Source organism: Lepidochelys olivacea, assembly GCF_965140295.1.
Source record: "Lepidochelys olivacea isolate rLepOli2 genome assembly, chromosome: 23".
NCBI lineage: Eukaryota > Metazoa > Chordata > Testudines > Cheloniidae > Lepidochelys > Lepidochelys olivacea.
In genome coordinates, this window is record NC_140433.1 from 1203000 (window position 1) to 1222868 (window position 19869).

General features: G+C 56.8%; 1 protein-coding gene across 2 annotated transcripts; it reads right to left on the minus strand.

Annotated features, from left to right (window-relative positions):
* Nucleotides 1–1253: 1253 nt before the first annotated feature.
* On the minus strand, nucleotides 1254–18613 carry PLD3 (phospholipase D family member 3). 2 transcript variants are annotated; one of them, XM_084612688.1, is made up of 13 exons: nucleotides 18311–18387; nucleotides 17644–17784; nucleotides 13329–13508; nucleotides 10199–10264; nucleotides 9168–9316; nucleotides 8629–8812; nucleotides 7598–7718; nucleotides 6700–6827; nucleotides 5656–5856; nucleotides 5267–5406; nucleotides 4514–4679; nucleotides 3493–3592; nucleotides 1254–2377 (listed from the first exon to the last, which is right to left on the minus strand). In XM_084612688.1, the coding sequence occupies exons 2-13, from the start codon at nucleotides 17653–17655 to the stop codon at nucleotides 2178–2180; spliced, it is 1647 nt and encodes a 548-aa protein (XP_084468814.1). In that variant the 5' UTR covers nucleotides 17656–17784; nucleotides 18311–18387; the 3' UTR covers nucleotides 1254–2177. The 2 variants fall into 2 exon arrangements, with proteins under 2 accessions (XP_084468814.1, XP_084468813.1); XM_084612687.1 differs by lacking the exon at nucleotides 17644–17784 and having other exon boundaries at nucleotides 18311–18613.
* Nucleotides 18614–19869: the final 1256 nt, after the last annotated feature.

Genomic DNA, 19869 nt, shown 5'->3' on the forward strand with positions numbered 1-19869 from the left:
AATGCTGCCGAGCAACGGCAATGGTTCTCGGCAGCATTTGGGCGGGCGGTTCTCCAGCGGCCGCGCTCGGCGGTGCCATTTCGGTGGCGCGGTGTCCTGTGAGCGCAGACAACTGCCCCGGCGGGTGCCATTGCACCCGCGGGCACTGCATTGGGGACCCCTGCCCTAACTTAACTGCGTTTTCTCAAGATCTTGAGGGTCATTTGGGGTTGAATTCACCACAGAGCAACAGCTCCTTGCCGCAGGCCCTACTGCCACAAGCTCGGACTCTCTCCTGGGTCGTGTGGAATTGCTCAGGCTCAGGTTGGTGACATTGTTCCATGTTTCCTGAGTGAGCCGCGCAAGCCCTGGAGCGAGCAGCCGAGTAACAAGGTGCAAGCAAACGACACAATGGCTTGCACCCAACGATCGCACATGGCAGAATTTCCCAGTTACCCAGGGCTGGCTGGTTTCCTCTGCCTTGCGCCCTGGTCAGTCCTTTACAACCTCTGCAGAGTGATTACAAAATGCTGAGCAAATGGAGAGGTCTGATGAAATGGTGTTTACACCTGCTCACTCAGGTGTTCCTGACTTCTCAAGTGCAGGCTAAGGAGAGAGCCAGGTCCAGTGATCTCAGCCAGCAAAACTATTTCAACAGGATTTGCTGAGGCTCATCTGCAGCAGTCCGAGCATTTGGCAAGTAGCACAGTGCAAGCCCCAACCCAGGTCAGTCTAGATTTTCCAGTGCCCTATACCTTGTGTCACTGTCTACACCGGTCCAAAGCCGATACAGACTGGTGTGAGTGGGTTATTCTGTTTGTAATGACACTGTGCAATAGCCACATGATTAGGATTAAGACATTTGATCATTTGTGGGCCCAGATTACATTAAACTGACACATGAAGGGATTTTTTTGCATATTTTTCCCTCCTGATATCACTGCAGGGCAGAGCAAAGGTTGCGGAGGTGCCTTAACAGTGTATTTCTTATCTGCACCTGTTTGGATTTCTGTGAAGTGTAACATGAGCTGTGAATTGCTGGGGTTCATAATGCTTGGTTTGGGGAGAATTGCAACATCTTTGTGTCCCAGTATGTCCATGCTGCTGCCTCCACGTGCAACAGACCCTTCCAAACACCGCTGCCAAAGCCAGAACGCAGCTACAGAAGCTTCAAAGAGCAGTGACCACTGGGCCAAGGAATCTGCCAGCAAGAACGCTGCGTGCAGGGTTGTGGTAGCCGGGTCGGTCCCAGGATATTAGCCAGACAAGGTGGGTGAGATAATAGCTTTTATTGGACCAACTTGTGTGGTTTTTGGCACTTCTCCAACCCCCCTAATATCACTCAGTCTCCCATAGTCTCCTGGCTGCAAACTACCTGGACAGGAAAGGTGGAGTTACCCCGATATCACGATGGGCCCAGCTAAGAGTTACCTGAACCTCTCTGTGTTAGTCTGTATCCGCAAAAAGAACGGGAGGACTTGTGGCACCTTAGAGACTAACAAATTTATTTGAGCATAAGCTTTCGTGAGCTACAGCTCACTTCATCGGATGCCTCTCTGTAGCCTATCTAATCACCATACATAGATCCAGGTGTTAATCATTTTGCTTCATTACAACCTATTGCTTCCAACAGAGCCTCAAGTCATTCTGCGCTCAGAGAGGAAATACGGTACGTTTGAGGAGGGCACTCCACATTTTTCTGACACTGTAAAGATGCTGCATCCCTGCTTTGAGTACAAAATGGAACTCAACCTTTACCTGAGTGTTGTGACCTGCAGCTCCATAGCTGGTGACTTTATTCAAGCCTATCTGCTGTTCTCCCCCTCAAGTTTTCAGCTATTGAGTTAATACTTTCCTTGTTCCTTGCAAGACCATGCTACAGATCCCTGCCTTGCAGTGAATTTTTGGAAGTTCATGGCCTGGCTCAGCTGTTAGTGTTTGAAGGTAGGGTGACCTTGTGTTCCAGAGAGACACCAGGGCTCAAAAAATGATGAATGCCATTGCAGATAAACCAAATGGGTTAGCAAGAAACCAGGTGAACACCGGATATTTCAGGCTCTGGAAGGGACATGTCAACCCCACCATGTTTGCAGTGCTGGGGTGGCCATGTTGCCCTGATGTGTATTCTTGACATGCCGTAGCCAGGTCATTCTGTGATGCCAGGATTTCCTTCCGTCAGTCCTCAGCGGCGTAGCCTCCTAGTGACCTCTGCAGATGTTTTCCCACTGGCCCAAGGTGCTGATGTCCCTGCTGTATTTGGAGTTCCAGTCCCGTTCGAACACAGCCTGGAGTTGTTCCTGCACTGTGAGCTCGCCCTGGGCCTTTGCATCGCACTGGTTCACCACAAGCGCAGATCCTGCAGTTCTGACAAAATAGTCTCCTGACCAGTTGGAGGTACCTTCAGGGAGAAGGAGGAGAGAGCTTATCGCACCTGCCGGCCCAAATGCCGTCATGGCCCTGGCAGCCCTGGGCTCTCCCGTATCGGACACTTCTGTTCTACCAACCCAGGCAGGCCCAAAGAATCTCTTCTGGGTGTGCAGCCTGCCCCAGCATTTCCTGGGTACGCCACCAGCCTGCAATTCTCAGCCAGGTCTCCCTTTCCTCTTGTCCTAACTAAGAACACGCCCTCCCCCCCCGGAGTCCTAGCGGCCCCCCCGGAGTCCAGCATCACCGCGTGCAGTTGCTGTTCTCCCATGTGCACTGACGGGGAGCACAGACCTGCCATGTGCAGGCCCCTCCGCTGGCTCCCTGTGCGTTTCAGGCTTGAGTTGAAAGCTGCCTACTTTACAGTTAAACTCCTTCACGACCTTGTTCCAGCTGTCCTGACCCTACAGCCCCTGGGCCCGAGTCTCACTCACACAAAGGCCCCTTTAAACCATTCTGGCAGTGTGTAAAAGAGCCTTAAAGCGAGTGGGAAGGGCCCCTGAGCAGCCCCCTTTGTGCGGGTGCCATCCCAGCTGGGGTGGGGCTGGTGTAAGGCGTCTGCCCCGGCCGGTCTCAGCCCCTGGCCTCGGAGTGCGGGCAGAGTGCACAGCACCCGGGCTAGTCTCTGCTCCCCAGAGGCTCTGAGAAGCAGAAAGTAAATGAGAGCAGACTTAGGCCCCTGCAAACTGACACCATTTTAAGGGTCTCTCCCCGCATGCAGGAGCGGAGTAGCTGAGAATCGTACTGCTGGCGTGCCTCTCACTCTGCCCCCCTCCTCGTTCCCCAGGGCCAGCTAGATTCACCTTCTTCCCGCCACCGGCCATGCAAGGGTGGTCTCCTCTGCAGGCAGTCGGAGTGTGCGTGCCGCGCTGCCTCCCCATCTCCTGTCAAATCTTGGCTGGACACATCACGGCCTTTGCCCGCCTAGAGCTCCCGGGCTCTCCCGCGCTCTGGGTTATTTAACTATATTATCCAGTGTGCGGGAAGACGGTTTGTCAGTGAGCCAAGGAGGAAGGATACAGGACGTATTTAATAGTGTTGGTAGGGAGGGGTCAGCAGTGGCAGTTCGATCCTTCAGGCTCTACTCACCGATGTAGGCCACCTTGTCGGTGACCATGTACTTGTTGTGGTTGACTCTTGCATAGGGGATCTCAGCTTGTGTTTCATTGGCTGGAACCGTGAAGAGTCTCTTCAGATGGAAGGGAGGAAAACAAAGACCCCACAGAATGAGTGTCCTAATGCATCAGTGCACTATAAACAGCGGCCATGGAAAGAGTCGCTCTGAACCCATAGCCTGTGGTTTGTAGACGAGGCCTAGGTGGACAAAGCCCTAGGTCCTGATTCTCTGGCCCCTGCACCATGTGCGGTCACTGGCGCCCCTGCAGAGGGAAGGTAAGATGCACCCACCTTGCCCGCTCTTTGTGCTGGTATCCATGGCGGCACAACGCACAGGGCAACAGGAGCGAATCAACCCTTACAATTTGATCCATCTGGTCTCAGCAACACCATGTGTCTCTGGTGCAGCTCACCCAAGAATCCGGCTGCTCTGGAACAGACTGAGCAGATCTGCCCCAAACCGACTCCTAGCCACAGCACTGACCGGGGCTTGCCACCGCCAATTTCTCTGCTGTTTTCCCTGGAAGGTGGGCTCCCCTCACAGCTGCTTCCAGGACAGGCACTCCCAGCTGGGAGTGTGCAGCCGATTTCCCCAGAGAACCTTGCTCAGAAGCAGCACTGAGTGTTCAGCAAGGTTCCTAGTTGGACATGGCCAGGTTGATTTCATGGCTTGGGGAATGAGGAACAATGGTCCCTTTAGCCTCAGCAAGGCCCTTTGGATCCAGCTGGTCTCCTACCACAAATACGATCCTGGAGAAATCTTTCAGGCAAATGCTCCAGCATCCTATAGATGAGGAAACCAGTCCAGACAGGAGCAGTCTCAATGGAGCTCAGGACTACACATGTTAGCTTTAACTGTGGGCTTAAGTGCTTTGCTGGATCAGGGCTTTAGTGACTTGCCAAAAGCCACAAAAAGGGGAATGAGTGTAAGAGGCAAGATCTGAACTCCAGGATTCCTGACCCCTGCTGCTGTGCGAATCGGAGCATTACTCACCACTTCCACACTGTAGTGTGTCCCATTGTCCTGCATAGCAGCCAGAGATTTCAGAAAAGGAAACATGGCTGGCTTGGAGTGCTCCCAGCAGCCAATCAGCAGTCGAATATGGACTTGCCTTTCGTAGGCTGCTTTCCTGAGATGATTATCAATAGTTGGCCAATACCTGGGGAAACAAACAAGGCTTGCCCAGGTGCCTCTCTGAGTTACTAGCTACAGTGGTGGCTGCCCGGTGTCCTTTTAAAGTAACTTTTTCAAATATATTGGCCTGAATTTTCAGAATGAACTAGCAAATTTTGAGTGCCCCATGTGTGATGCCTGAAAGAAAGGGCATCTGATGAAGATCGGGTCCCTTTAGGGCATCTCAATTTGGGCTGCTAAAACCACAGGTCCCTTTTGAAAACGGGGCCCATGGGTTTTACTCTGAGCAATCCTAGCGGTTCCCAGGAGGGAGCGTGGCCGGAAAAAGGTATGGAGCGGATCGGCAGCAGACACAGGAGTGTTAAAGGGAGAAGTCTGAGCAGCACATAGGGCCCAGGAGGAAACAAAGGCTGAGAGACGGGCAGTGGAGGTGGGTAGAGCCTTAAAGGATGAGGATAACACCCCCCTGCCCTTGTTACTGAATTCAACTCGGACACAGCTCATGCCCCAAAATCTCCACTGGCACACACTGCTCAGCGAACTCAGCACAGCCCTGTGCCCAGAGCGGGCTCGGCCTGAGAGCTGCTTCGCAACGGGCCGCTGAGGCGTTACCTCCGGGGGTGCGAGAACTCCATGGTCGGCAGGTAGCTCATCACGGCGATGTGCACGAACTGGCTGGCGGCGTCGATGATGCTGAGCAGTGCATGGAGGTCCTCCGTCCGTCCCTCGGCACACAAGGCTGGCGGGGAGCTCTGGGCACAGCACAGAGGGGTCAAGCTGACAGCTGTACAGCCGGGAAGGAAATTTTCCTTCCATATGCAGCACTGCCTGACTGGTCAGGTGCAACACGGCGGGGTTTAACTCACTTTGAAGCAGCATGTACTGGCCACTGCAGGAGGCAAGCTAACTGACCAGAACAAGGTCTGTTCGGTTACGGCAAATCCTACATGAAACCAATTAGAAGGAGCAGAAGAGGGTTACCCTGACGTGCCTCGACTTACAGAAAGGTACACGCCGGCGTCCGTCCCGTTCAGCTGCACCTCCAGAGGCGTCTCCTTGTTGTATGTGGTGGAGTAATTGGCTGGCCAGGGTGATGGAATGGTGGCGTCCGGCACCCCCAGAACCCAATAGGCTTCAAATATCTTCCCTAAGTCCTTGGCCAAGCAGCTGCAGTTGTAGACAGCTGCACCCAGCTCCTTCACCTGCAGGGCAAGCAGCACAGAACTCTCCGTCACGTGCAGCCCGTTGGCATGAGGAACTCCCAGCGCTGTGATTGTGCAAGCCATGTATTTCTTTGGCTGGAGGTTTCAGGGCCTGTGGGGACGCCTCCCCCCACTTTCTCTCTAGCTACTCTCTCTTTTATTGGCACCCCAAAGAATCTAAGCGACAGCGCTGGCCTTGCCCGTGTCTCTGCTGGCACAAGGCAGGGGCTCATTCTCACACCCCCAGAACAGCCAATCAAATTGGTGCTGGAACCAGTCCACACTGCTCCTGGGGATTTGAAATCCTGGCCCCAGCCCTGGAAATAACATTTTCATGAGGCTACACGGGGGGGCAGGTCTGACCTTGAGCCCTGGGCACTTTGCTACAGAGATGCTTCAATTTTCCTGAGGAAGGGTCTTTGGCAGCCCCCAGGATTCCCATCCACTGCAGGCTTGGGCATGAAGAATCCTAGATGTTCGAGACCAATGCCCCAGTTCTGCAGCGAAGTCCGTGTGGCTGGACTCCTACCATGGCCATTGACATCAGTGGGGTCTGTATGGGGATGGGGTCAGCCTCCGTGCTGCTCTTTGCCAGACTGGGGCCCAAGTCAGTAACAGAGCTGGGACCACGGCCCAGGAGTCCTGGCTTCCAGTTCCTACTCTCCGCACTAAGCGACGCTCCCTCAGCTTTCCCTGCACCCCAGAACCAGCCCCGCCTCAGTCCTAGCTAAGAGCCCGCCCGGCGCCTGCCCCCTCAGGCCGGCAGAACAGGCAGTCAAAGGGACAAGCGTACGTAGCACCCCAGCTCAGGCGAAGACCCCCTTGCCCCTCGGAGGCGTTTACCTGGGTGAGGGAGCGCCAGTCCATGTTAGCGCTGCCAAGGTAGATGTGGGTCTTGTCAACGATCCAGAACTTGGTGTGCAGCACCCCGTCCGTCAGCCTGCGCATGTCGACTTTGCGGACAGCGGCCCCTAGGGTGTGTCAAGGACATGGAGCTCTTTCACGGCCAGGGTCCCGGAATCGGGTCTTCCCTTTGTGCCAAGCGGGACGGTCCCTTCGGAGAGCCGCACAGGCGACAGTGGATCGAACGGGGAGAAACCGTCCAGAGGGGGCCTTGGCGAGCCGTTTCCTGATTCCCCGGGTGTCTTACCGCAGAGCCTCTCGTGACATGGCCAGGCGGTGCCCAGTAGTTCGTTATCAGAGGGCTGCTCCTGGGCGCTGACTGTAAGGACTCGGGGACTAGAACCTGGGTCTACGGTGCTGCAAGAAGTACCGCCCAAGAGACCCTGAGTGACAGTACCCTGCAGCCCTCTGATTGGCCACGTGCCCCTACTGAATCCCAGGGGCTGGCCCAGGAACTTGTCTGGGCAACCACATGGGCCTTGGCCTGCTGCAGTGCCCTCGTCCCCGATCTCCGACCCTGGCCTGACTCTGACCTTGACTCTTGTTTATGGGATCCAACCTTGTGATTCCTCCAACTCCTGTCCTGGTGGGCAGACCTCAACCCAGTGATGACCGTGAGGCCAGACCGCCTACTCCCCGGTCCCTTACACTGATGGGGCTATGCGGGCTGCTTTGGTGTCAGAACAGCCAAGATACTAAAAAATGCTTATTGAATTTTGGGTCCCCAAAGTGTAACACCACGAAGGGGCCTGATTTTCAGAGGGCAGGTGCTCAGCTCTTTCTGGAAATCAGGCCCCATTGGGGTCTCAGGTTGGGCCCCAGCACTCAGGAATCTCACCGCTCTGCTCCAGTGCTTGGAGGTCGTCCAGGGGCTGCTTCGAGGACGGGCTGCTGACTGCGATTCTCACCAAGACGCCTCGCTGGGGTAACTGCAGCAGTTCTGCCAGGATTTCTTCACCCTGGTTTTTAAAAAGAGCAATTAAAAATGCCAGTAAGTCCAGAGGAGGGACTCTCTGCCAATGCTGCCTCCTCACCAGGTCAAAGTGGGCATGATTCATATGGCGACGTGCCTGTGCCTATATATACAGCCCCATGGGGATCACACTGATGAGGGGAACTTCACCTCTGACTTGTGCCAGCCTCTCCGCATGGGGCAGAGGCTGCGCATTGGGGTTGCTCAAGCTAATTCTGCCTTCACAGCTCACGGTGCTCTCTGTGTGGGAGGGGCGGACTCACTGCATCTCCTTCCAGTCTCGCCCTGGGTTTTTTTCTCTGCCAGAATCCGAGCCAACTCTGATCATGACCCGCTCTGATCTAACCAAAGCCATGAAAGAGGCTTTGCAAAAGGAGGCTCAAGCTCCGGCAAATCAATGTTCCACTCAACAGCCTTCCCTAACTGGCTCCCTTGACGGCCTGGGAAGAGGAACCCGTTACTGGCTGGGTAATTAGATGCTAATTTGGGGGTGGATTTAGCTGATTCGACTGCGGTTTTCTGCCCCAGCAGAGGGACAGCTGGCTCCTGTGCGTTTCACTCGCATTGACACAGTGGTGGCAGAGGGAATGAATCCAGCGGTACCAAGAAGAGTCTCGGCACTCTTCTACAGGCCGGTTTGGTAGTGATGGACTGAAATCGGCAGATGCAGTTGGATCTGTACAGCGTATTCCTGTACGTTACCATACAATGTCGTCACGTTGGTGCCAGCCCTGCAGGCCAAGGAGCGTTCTGGCCCCATCCACCAAAGCATGTGTGCCTCCCGCTGAGCAGGGGAGCAGTTCCACTGACTTCAGCAGGTTGGCTCCCAGCCTGGAGCCCGAGGCGGGATCAGGCCCTGGCAGGATCCAGCCCCTAATTCAGCTTTTGCTATTTACTTGGTCAGCCGTGGCTTCCTGAGTGTGCGTGTCGTCGTTTGTCAGGGTCCAATAGAAAGATGCGATGTCCAAGCTGCTCTTAGCACCTCTGATCAGATTCCTCCAGGCCTGAAATGTGGATGGGTTCACCGTGCTGTTGTCTTCATACACCATTCCCTCGGGGATGCTTTCCACCAGCACAATCCTAGCAGGGACGACAGCACTGCTAACTCTCTGAACTGTCACAAGTTGGGCCCAGCTCATCATGGCCCTGGGCCTCCGGCCGTCACTTACAGCCGTGCAAAGTGGGGTGAGGCACAAGAGTGGTGTGTTGCACTGGTGTGTACATGGCTGTGCAAAGTACAGGACGACAATGAACTGGGCCTGTTCTGAGAACATGAATGCGTGGGTGCGAAGGATACTGGGATAGGCGGCGCAGTATTCTGGCAGCGCACGCCACGGGAGAAACGGAGCAGATGGCTGGGGATTGCTAGTGAGCAAAGGCCAAGGCGCCCTGACGTACAATAGTTAAAAAGCCCATGCTTACAATATTCACGCACCTGCAAGGGTCACTGCATGTGTTGTCTGGATCCTGCCCAACGTTCCCTCTTTCCAGAGGGGAACCGAACGGAAAAATGAAGAGACAAGTGAGAACCCCGGCCAAGAGCATGCCCACCAGGATCACGGCCGGCAGGGCACAGCGGGAGTACTGGGGGCGGAAAGAGAGAACGAAATGGAGACGGGCAGGCAGCAACACACGCAGGTTTGAGACAATCAGCTGAAGAGCCAAAGCCTGGGCCTGATTCGCCTTTGCCCCGTGCCTGTGCAGCCATTTACACGAGTGCAAAATGGGTTTGAAATGCTACTGCATCACAGAGCATTTTGCACCCCATACACTGTTTGCACGGGTGTCAATGACCGCACAAGAAGACAATGGTTAGACCCGCAGAGAATAGTTCTGGTCTCACACCAGTGTAAAACTGGTGTGTCTCTAATGTCTTTAATAAAGTTACTCCTGGTTGACTGCAGTGTAAGTAAGAGAAGAATTAGGCCCTCTGATCCCAGGCACTCATTCCTCCTCCCTCATGCCCAGGTGTAGCCAAGTCTGACTGACACAAGACACCTACCCAGCGGGTCATAAACAGGTGCAATGGAATCCAGAGAACACACTGGACGAGATTCTGTGCCCACTTACGCAGGTGTAAATTGGGAGTAAGTCCCCTGAAGCCAAGGGGGCCTGATTCTCAATTGGCAATTGCCGCACCGAAGTCAATGGAACTCTGCTGATCTACACCAGCTGCGGATCTGGCCAAAGAGAGTCGCTCCGGTGTGAATGGCGAGTGGGGGCTGTGGTCACGGTGCTAATTCTAGAAGTAACCCGTAAGTGTCCCCTGCTCTGGCAGTTCTCAGCGAACACAAGCTGTAAGCTTCACGCCTCTTAAAACCACCCCCGGCAGCGTGATGCAAACATAAGCAGAACCAGCCCAGCATGACAAGGGGAATGCAGAACAAGCGCTTCCTTTATGGGGCCGTTCCGCTGTGCTGACTCCATGGTTTTCTGGCTTAGCTCAGCCCATTGGAGACAACTTACCTTGTGGGAAAGCCGGTTTGGCTGCTCAGATGGCAGGAGCTCTTCCCGGCTCTCTAGAGCGTTCAGCTGTGAGGGGACAAGCAAAGACAGCTGTATGCAGTATCTGAAACAACAGAGCTTTGAAATCTCCCCTGCAGACTGGATGCACCTTGTGCAGTGGGGGCATGCAGGGTGTGGTCTGTGTGTGGGGGGGTGACAGGCCCAGATGAACACAAGTAGTTAGGTTCCTAGCTTTCAGTGGTTTCAGTGGAAGTTAGGAGCCTGACTAAATACTTTTGTGCGTCTGGGCCATAGCTCCTCCCAAGTTGCCATGCATTATTAGATCATATCCTGCAGTCCATGGCGTCCCTGGCGTTTTGCCTGATGCTTGTAAAGTGGCTGGTCCACAGAGGACAACAGCCTACGGCTGCTGCTGACTAAAGAAGTCACTCTTTAGCTCAAGCGGGAGAGGTCTGTACTTTGGTGCAGATGGCCTGTGGTGAGTTGCTATGTAAAGACTGCACAGTACATCTCTTTGGTGCAAATCGAACCACTGGTCTGGTTCACTTTATGAGGAGCGCACCTATCTCACTCATTTCACTGAGAGCAGAATGTGGTGTGTACAATGATGGGGAAACAGAGGATTCTGTTTCCTTTCAGATCCAAGGGAGAAGAAAGACAGTTCTGCAATTCACCCCATGCACCAATGACTTTGTATTGTGATGGGGCAAGGCCCGATGGCTATAGAAAAGTCGTGGGAGATAGATATATTAGCTCCAGGCTAAACAAATCCCTGGTACCAGGATAAGTGAAATGGCAGCTGCTCCAGGTCAATTAAGACACCTGGGGCCAATTAAGAACTTTCCAGAAGGCAGGGCGAACGCTAGGACACCTAGCTGGGGCTGGCTGAAACTAGTTTAAAAGCCTCCCAGTCAGTCAGGTGGGTGTGCACGTCAGGAGCTGTGGGAGGAAGTCGTGCTGTTGGAGAGGCTGAGCAGTACACACCATGTCAGGCACAAGGAAGGAGGCCCTGAGGTAAGGGTGAAGTGGAGCTTGAGGAAGTCGGGGCTGCTGCAGGGGAAGTAGCCCAGGGAATTGTACGTGTCATGTTTCTAAAAGGTCAGCTACCATAGCTGATACTATTAGGGTCCCTGGGCTGGAGCCTGGAGTAGAGGGTGGGCCCGGGCTCCCCCCTTCTCCCCCTCCCCCGATTAATCACTGAGACTGGGAGACAACAGCGACTGTGCAAGGGAGGATAACTTCTCCTCACCTCCCTCGCTGGCTTATGATGAAAACGGCTCAGTAGACTGTGACCCTTGTCTCTAGAGAAAGAAGGATTACGTGGAGGGTCACAGTGAGCCTCTGAGGGTAGCGAAATCCGCCAGGAAACGCGGGACCCACGGAGACAAGGACAGAGCTTTGTCACAGTATGGAAACAGCCCATTTGCTTTGGGGACTAATTGCAATCACAAGCCTGGGCTGGCAGTGGCTGAAAAGAATAAAGCGCGTTCACATTTTGCCTTGTAACCTTTGGCCTTCCTCTGTTGGTTTTTTCCACTGTTGGGTTTTAGTGTCCCAGATGCTCTCAGGGAGAACCTAACCCAGGGGCTCTGTGCAGGTTCAGCTGAGGGAAGATTCCAGAGCAAGGCCTCCCGGGCCTTTGAGTGAGCATTTTACTATCACAGCCAAACATTAAGAGCAGGGGTGGGCAAACTTTTTGGTCCAAGGGCCACATCTGGCTATGGAAATTGTATGGCGGGCCATGAATGCTCACAAAATTCAGGGTTGGGGTGCAGAAGGGCGAGAGGGCTCTGGCTGGGGGTGTGGGCTCTGGGGTGGGGCCAGACATTAGGAGTTCAGAGTGCGGGCTGGGGCAGGGGGTTGGGGGAAGGGCTCTGGCTGGAGGTGTGGGCTCTGGGATGGGGCTGGGGGATTAGGAGTGCAGGAGGTTGCTGTGGGCTGGGACAGAGGTGTTCGGAGGGTGGGAGGGGGATCAGGGCAGGGGGTTGGGGTGCAGGAGGGGGGCAAGGGGGCACGCTCCAGGCAGCGCTTACCTTAAGCAGCTCCCAGAAGTAGTGGCATGTCCCCTCTCCAGCTCCTACACGTTGGGACAGCCAGGGGGCTCTGCACACTGCCCTGTCCACAGGTGCCACCCCTGCAGCTCCCATTGGCTGCGGTTCCCGGCCAATGGGAGCTGCGGGGGCAGTGCTTGGGGCAGGGGGAGTGTGGGGAGCCCCCCGGCTGCCCTACATGTAGGAGCTGGAGGGGGGACATGCTGCTGCTTCTGGGAGCCTCACAGAGTGGGGCAAGCCCCCAACCCCACTCCCCAGCTGGAGCGGGGCAAGCCCTGGACCCCGTTCCCCGGCGGGAGCTCAAGGGCCAGATTAAAATGTCTGGAGGGCCGGATGTGGCCCTGGGCCGTACTTTGCCCATCCCTGCATTAAGGGTACCTGGCAAAATTATCTCCTCAGCTCAAATCTCAGTCCTGCTATTTTGCTGGGAATTTGGCCACTGGCCCCTTTTGTAAGGGTCTGGGGGTCTAGAACCCAGGCTTGTGGGAACCTGGGTAACTGATGCACCACATTGCCTCTGGGGAGCTCAGCGAAGTGATGTCCACCAATTACTGGAGGGTGAGGCAGAGCGACGTTACCCTGGGGCTGCCCAATTCAGCCGCACTCGCCGGGTAAACCAGAAGTTCCCGAGCAGCAAAGCTGACCCCGGCTTGCTGCTGCTGCAGACCTCATCTTGGACCCTGCCTCTTCCCTTCGACCCTGGCCCAGGCCCAGCTGCCTCCGTCCCAGCCATTACCCCTGGCTGGAGAACGCACCACGAATGCATGTGGATGCCCCTGTTCTATGGAGGGCTGAGAGCAAGCTAGATTCAGGCCGGGTAGATGCTTCTGCTCCATGGCCCCTGGCTGCTCCAGTCCTCAGAGCTGCCTCCGGCCAGAGCACCAACACAGCCCTGTTCAGGAAAACGCGGAAGCAGGGTAATGTTGCTGCAGAATCCTAGGGCACGGCAGCCCTCAGGCATCTGCCAGGCTCCTCCTGGGTTAATCGCAGACCGAGGGACGTATGTTGGGGCTCAGCATTTCCCTACCCTCACGCATGTATACAAAGAACAGGATAAAGAGACCCCAAGGCATTCTCACCTGAGCCCACACAGACTTGGGACCGTCCCGAGCGCAGCCAACGGCAGGGACCAAGGAGGAGACGCAGCGTTCGTGTCCGTTTCTAAGGCAGACCTTGTTGGGGGTCACAGAGGGCTTCATTTTCCCAGAATCTCGTAGGGCCAGGGTTGAGTCACGCAGCAGGAGAACGAACCAGCAAACCTGGGAAAGGCCAAATGGGAGCAGAACATGATTTCACTGGAGTTACACCTCACTTAAGCCAGCGGGAGTGAGATCAGAATTGGGTCCTGCTGGATTATACTCGAGAAGGTGACTGGCTGTAAGTAACCCTGTGACCGCCACATGGATTCTCTCCGCGATTCCAGGGCAAACGTGATCCGCTCACCAGTGAGAGGGGTGTCCATTGCCAACTCCCCCTGCGAGCCAGAACCACAGCTGGTTTCTTTCTCCCTTCCACACCCTCCTTAGCGCTACGGATTCGGCACTCCGGCCTGGGCTGGCATTTCTGTGGCTGCTCTGTGAGCGCCGGGGGGAAAAGGGGGACAGCTGCGCTGGGGCCTGGAGCTCAGGGCCCCCCCTCTACAAATGTCTGTCCCTGGGTGAAACAGGATGGCACCCCAGCGAACAGGGCTTGGCTGCTAGCGCTGGGCAGTAACCTGGGTTTTGCCATGACAGCAGCTGTGGCTCTGAGCAGAACCGTGGGCAGTTCCCGGCTGCGCTGTGCTTGCCGCGGTCTGGGAACCTTTCTTCCTGCCCGTGAAGCCCCTGGCCTGCTCTCCTTTGTCCCGGGTGAGTCACTCGTAACACACACACTTTCCTAGATTTCCTAGCCCCGGCCTCTGAGCCCCCAAGCTAGCTGGGAGGGCCCGAGCAGGCACCCGCTAGCAAGCTGCCAGGTTGAGTTAGTCACACGCTCCCCTAGGCAGAACCCAAACCCAGGACCTGCGGCGTTCGGATCGGGCTTTAAAGCCAGAGGTCCTCAGCTAGAGTCAGCGGTTCCGCTCCTGTGAAGTTAAGACGTGCCCCAGCCGAGGCTGTGGCCTATAAAGTCTGGGTGGGCCTGAAATTAGGAAAAAGTCACTGGGCTATCCATCCCCGCCCACCCCCAGCAACCTGTCTCGCCATTCCCTGCACCCCGGCCGTTCAGCCCCGACACATACCGCTTCCCTCACTAGCGAGCGGCCCCTCCTCTCCCAGCTGGCTGTCCCCAGGTTCTTCTCTCCTCGCACGCCCAGCGTACGCAGCAGGACGTGGTTTTCTGACCCAGCCACTCCTGCGGCAGGCACAGTGCATGGGCGCTGAGCGCCTCCCCCACCTCTCGGTTCCGCCGCAGACAGTCGCTGCCCCAGGAATCGCAGGGTGCCGAATTCCCACCCAGGCATCGCCCTCCCTGCCCCAGGCCTCGTGGCTTCTGGGCTGGATGTCACAAGGGCATGCGTCGTGGGTCACAAGGCTGGAGACACCGGCATGGGGGAGGCTGTCGTGTGTCTTGCAAGCTGGGGACTTGGGCAATGAGAAAGAAGGAAGGAGGTTTCACTGCAGGAGTGGTCAGGTAGCACATTCAGGGCTGTGACGCTTGCCTGCAGAGGTCAGGAAAGACCTTTCCCCCGCCCCCACATAAAGGTGGTGGCAAAGTCTCTAATGACCCCTTGCTAGCCCACATCAGACCCAGTGCTCCATCCTTCTCCTCTTTGCCTTTCACACCATCAGCCCTGCTCTTCTGGAAATCTTGTCCCCCCTTGGCTTCAGAGACTCTGTCCCGTCCTGGATCCGCCCCCTCCTCCAACTTCCTGTGGGGTTTCCACAGAGCTCTGTCCTGGGTCCCCGTTTCTTCTCCCTTTACACCTTATCTCTGGGCCATCTCATCTACACACCTCAGTTCAGCTACCGTCTCACTGACCTACCTCTCACCTTCTGTCCAAACTGAAATCTCAGCCTGTCTCTGTGAGATCTCCTCGTGGAGGTCCAGCTGGCAGATCAAGCTCCGCATGGCTAAAACCGCTCTTCATCTTCCCCGTCCAAGTCCTCCCTGTTACCCCCATTCTTGCTCACGGTGGACAACCCCACCATGATGCCTGTCACTCCGGCTCCTAACCTGGGCATCCCCTTTGACTTGGGCCTCTCTCTAGGTCCTCACATCCAGGCTAGATCGAAACTTTGCCCACTCTTTCTGCAGAACATCTCCAAGATCTGGCCTCTCCTCTCCATCCGCACAGCTAACTCTCTCAGCCAGGCCTTCCTCATTGCGGCTGGATTGCCGCAAACTCCTTCTCTCTGGGCTTGACCCGTGCAATCTTCCCCCCCACGCCCGTTCAGAGAGTGGCTGCAAAGAGATTGTCCAGCCTGTGGCTTTGACTGCATCACCCTCCCTTTGCGAGTCTTTGCTTTCAGGGCTCTCCATGGACTATCCCCACCCTACCTCTCCTCACTCGTTAGATGCCGACTCCTGGCTCCCATCAGCCCAGACCCCCAGCCTCCATCTCCAACTTGTTAAATGTGCAAACTTGCCCCTTTGTGCTTTCTCTGCTCCTGCCCCTTGTATTGGGGAGGCGCGTCTATAAACATTGGCCCAGCTCCCTCCTCGTCCTCCTGCACCCGCCAGGAAGCACTCCTTTGCCGGGACTCCTTCACAGCAGTTAGGCCGCTGGTGGGCCGAGGCCCCTGCCCCTCAGGCCCATTGAAACAGTCTCCTGGTTTCCTGTGCTCCCCCTCGGTCTCCATCCGCTGACCTGTGTCTAATGATTGTCAGCAGTTTGGGGCAGGGACCATTTTCTGGGTGTGTTTGTTCAGTGCCTGGCCCAGCGGGGGCCTGCGGCTCCTGGGCGCTACCCTAATAAATCCCAATGCTGCTCCCTGTAGTATCCAGCCATGGAATTCCCTCACTGCAGCGAGTCCTTAGCCCCGTGGGAACGACCCGGTCTCCTTGCCCCGGTGCTGACGCGCTCAGCTCCGTCTCTCCGGGTTTGTGGCCATTTCTCCTCAGCGTATCCCCCGCCCGCTCGCTCTCTTACTCCTTTTCATTCTCTCTCCATCCCCACTCCCCCGGTTCCACTCTGCCAGCCCCTCCCGCAAAATCTACACACTGCTGGCCCGCGGCCTCTGTCCCGGGAAGCCGAGGAGAGAAGCTGGGGCTGGCCAAGGTAGCCATTGAGCGCAAGGTCTCTGGGGGCCTGGGGAACGTAGATCTCCATCTGTGCAGCCTGGCGTCCTGCCCTGGTGGCTGTGCCCTGGCAGGCCTGGCGGGACTTTGCCTCCAGAATGGGACGAGAGCCCAGCAAAGATCCTGCTGAACCTGTTCTCTTGCAAAACTTCCTACAGAACAACTGAGAGGAAACACGCTCAGCTCCTTGGCCCTCCAACAGCCTGGCACGTCCCCAACCTGCTTTACCAGCCGTCCCCAACGTGTCTTCCCAGCCAGCCTCCAGCTGCCCTCACTGGCATGCACTGACTAGCCTTGTCCCCATTTCACAACCGGGAAAACTGAGGCAGAGAGGAGTGAGCAAAGAGAGACAGGCCGCCTGATAGTCATGTTAATAAACCTGTAAGGTCGTCAGATACCATGATGCTGGGCTCAGCAGAAGAAGCTAAATGGCCTTGGTTAATACAGTGTAGTTGCAGCCGTGTGGGTCCCAGGATATAACAGAGACAAGGGGGGAGGTAATAGCTTTTATTGGACCAACTTCTGGGTGGCTTGAACGCTTGCTGCTCTCCCCAACAGAACTTGATCCAATAAATGATCCTACCTCACCCACCTGGTCTCTCTGGATTAGCTGAAGTGAGTTATCGAAGGTCAAGAAGTGGCAGACCAAGACTACAACCCAGGTATCCTGGCAGCCCCCAGTCCGACTTCCTAAGCACCAGACCACCCTTCACTCTCAGAGCTAGGAACTGACCCCGAGATTCCTGGCTCCTGGTCCGCTGCTCTAGCCACTAGGGAACCCTACTTCTCCAAAGCCAACACCGAATGAACAGCTGGTGACTTTCCCCAAGAGTCACCAGCCGGTTCCTAAGAATAATTCACACTGCGAGCCGGCCCCTCAGCTGGCACAAACTGAGGTCGCTCCCTGGATTTCAGCGGAGCGCTGCTGATTTACACAGCTGAGGATCCGATGCTCTGTTTCCACTTCTCCAATTCAGGTCCTGAAGAAACACAGAACACACGGCCTCCATGAGCACCAGGGCGGGTTGTTACTGTTGCGAGATTTCCCTGTGCTGAAAATGCCATGTCAGGGTGAGTTCGTATCAACACAGCGTGTCCGGTTTACATGAACATGCCGTACCGTCGGCCACCATACCCACAGGCACCGGGTGCTGCGGGCCCTGATTCGGCGCTCACCGACATCAACATGGCTCTCCATTGACTTCAGCGTGAGCAGGGGCAGGTCCCACAACAGCCAGGTGGCCTTCACGACTCTAGATGGGTCAGTTGCTCTACAAAGTCTGCAACTTCCAGGATTCAGGGTCTCTGACGTCCGGGCTGCAGAGGGACAGATGAAAATCCCCGGTGGCTTTGCTGTACTTTCTGCTGCTCTGATGCGCTGTTTATCCAGGACAGGAGAGCAGCGTCCGGTCCTCGCCCTGGCCCATTTGTAGCGACAGGCCAGGCGTGCTCCTGGCAGGTTAGCTGTTCCCTCGGGGTTCACCGTCTCCACGTCCCAGTGATGGGGGGGCCGGTGGCAGGAGTCCAGCTGTGTGTTTCCTGGGGGAGCCATAGCTGCAGGGTTTTGATGCCGGAGCTGGGCCCGAGAGCCAGCCGGCGTGGGCATCGTGCCAGGCTCCTGCTCTGGGTGGGCTGCCCCACACCTCCCGCCACGCCTGGCACTGCTGACCCCTCTTTGCACGGGTGGCACTGAGGACACAAGGTGCAGGGCACCCGTGCCTCAGGTCCTGGAGGGTTTGCCTCCCGAGCCCCCCCAGAATAGTCCTGTGGGCCTTACCCACAGCGCCCCCCTCCGCCAAGGTCCCGCTCCCCGGCCCAGCCCTGGCCCCGCTGCCCCACCTACCTGCAGGAGCAGCGGTTCCCACGCTCCCTCCGGCTGGGTCCCCTCGGCGCCCGGCGCGCAGCAGGTCGAAGCCCGGGCCCTGGAGAGGAGACAGCGGCCTTCCCCCGCCCAGGGGTGGAGCCTCGGCCGCCCTCCAGCCTGCCCCTCCTGCGGGCGGGCTCCCCGGCCCGGGCCGGGAGCTGTGTCTTCCCTGCCCCCGCCCGGAAACCCCCCGAGCCGGCGCCGGTGCACCGGGGGCGCGGGACCCGCTTTGCATCGCTGCGCTCTGCCCCGGCCACCCCCGGCCATCGGCAGCGGTTCCTGGGCGGCACTGGGGGGTGCGGGACGGGGGGGGGCTTTCGGGAAGGCGCTGGGCACTGACTCGGCCGGTCTGGTTCAATGCCTGCCTCTGCCCCTGACACCGCATCTCCCTGGGCCTCAGTTTCCCCGTCTGTAGCAGAGGGAATCATCCTTCCTTTCTCCCCCCCTTAGGCTGTCTGGGCTAGTTAGACCATCCCCCACCCTGTCTGTACAGCAGCCGGCACAATGCGGGCCTGATCCCAGCTCGGGGCCCAGCCGGTCCACCGTAATTCAAGTACTAACGATCTACATAGACCACTGCTCTCTCCTTCTTCGCTGGCTGAGTTACAGTTGGGCCTAGGAGCCCCTTGCGCCCGGTGCTGTACAGACCCAGGACAAAAGGACACTCTGAGTATTAGTCAAGAGATGGCAGCTGGATCCTGGCAGGCGGGAGAGCACGAGGGAATGAGACGATGCTGGCCAGCACCCAGGCAGGGCTCTCAGCCCACCGGCCACCTAGCCGCTGTCAAGTTTTTTCTGGGCAAAGGAGGCTGCTTTGCAGAGCTGTACGAGGAGGAGCGACACCGGAGAAAGCGCGAAGGGGTTGTTTGAACTCTCGACAGGCGGGCAATGGAGGCTGGTGTCCTGGGCCGATGGGAGGATGCTAGACGGAGCCTGAGACAACGGCCTGCCTGGGTCAGTCGGCTGGTGTGGTCCCCTGACCCAAATGAACAGAGCGAGCTCTTTCCCACTGGGATTACCGTTAAGAACTGATTGCAGTAGCACGAAGGGATCATGGCCCCAGCACGCCGGGCGTAGGCCGCTGTCTCCCAGGGAGGAACGCGCAGCCGGTCCCACCGTTTGTGCTGTTTGACCCAGTCCAAGTGATGACTGGGCTCACTTCGTAACTTCGGCACCGGGCGATTATTGGGCATAGCTCAGGAAGCAGCGCACCCAAATCTGCTCTGGGTTTGGACTGAGCAATGACTACAGCACCGGGGACTAAGCAAGACCTGGGGAGTCAGGATTTGACCCAGCAACTCCGGGTCACACCCACAGCAAGCCAAGTTGTGGGAAAGAGATCTTTACTGAGCATTGCACCGAGGCCGGTGTCACGCAGTGAGAGGCCTGCGTTGGTCTGGTAGCCCCAGGGCCCAGCTTGCATTCCTTCCTGGGCCCTTGGGTATCACACCAAAGTAGCCAGGTCTCCCTTGAAACTGGCCCCTCTTTTCCCAGCCCCACCCATCATGTGACACTCCCAACCCCCATGGGTGCATGTC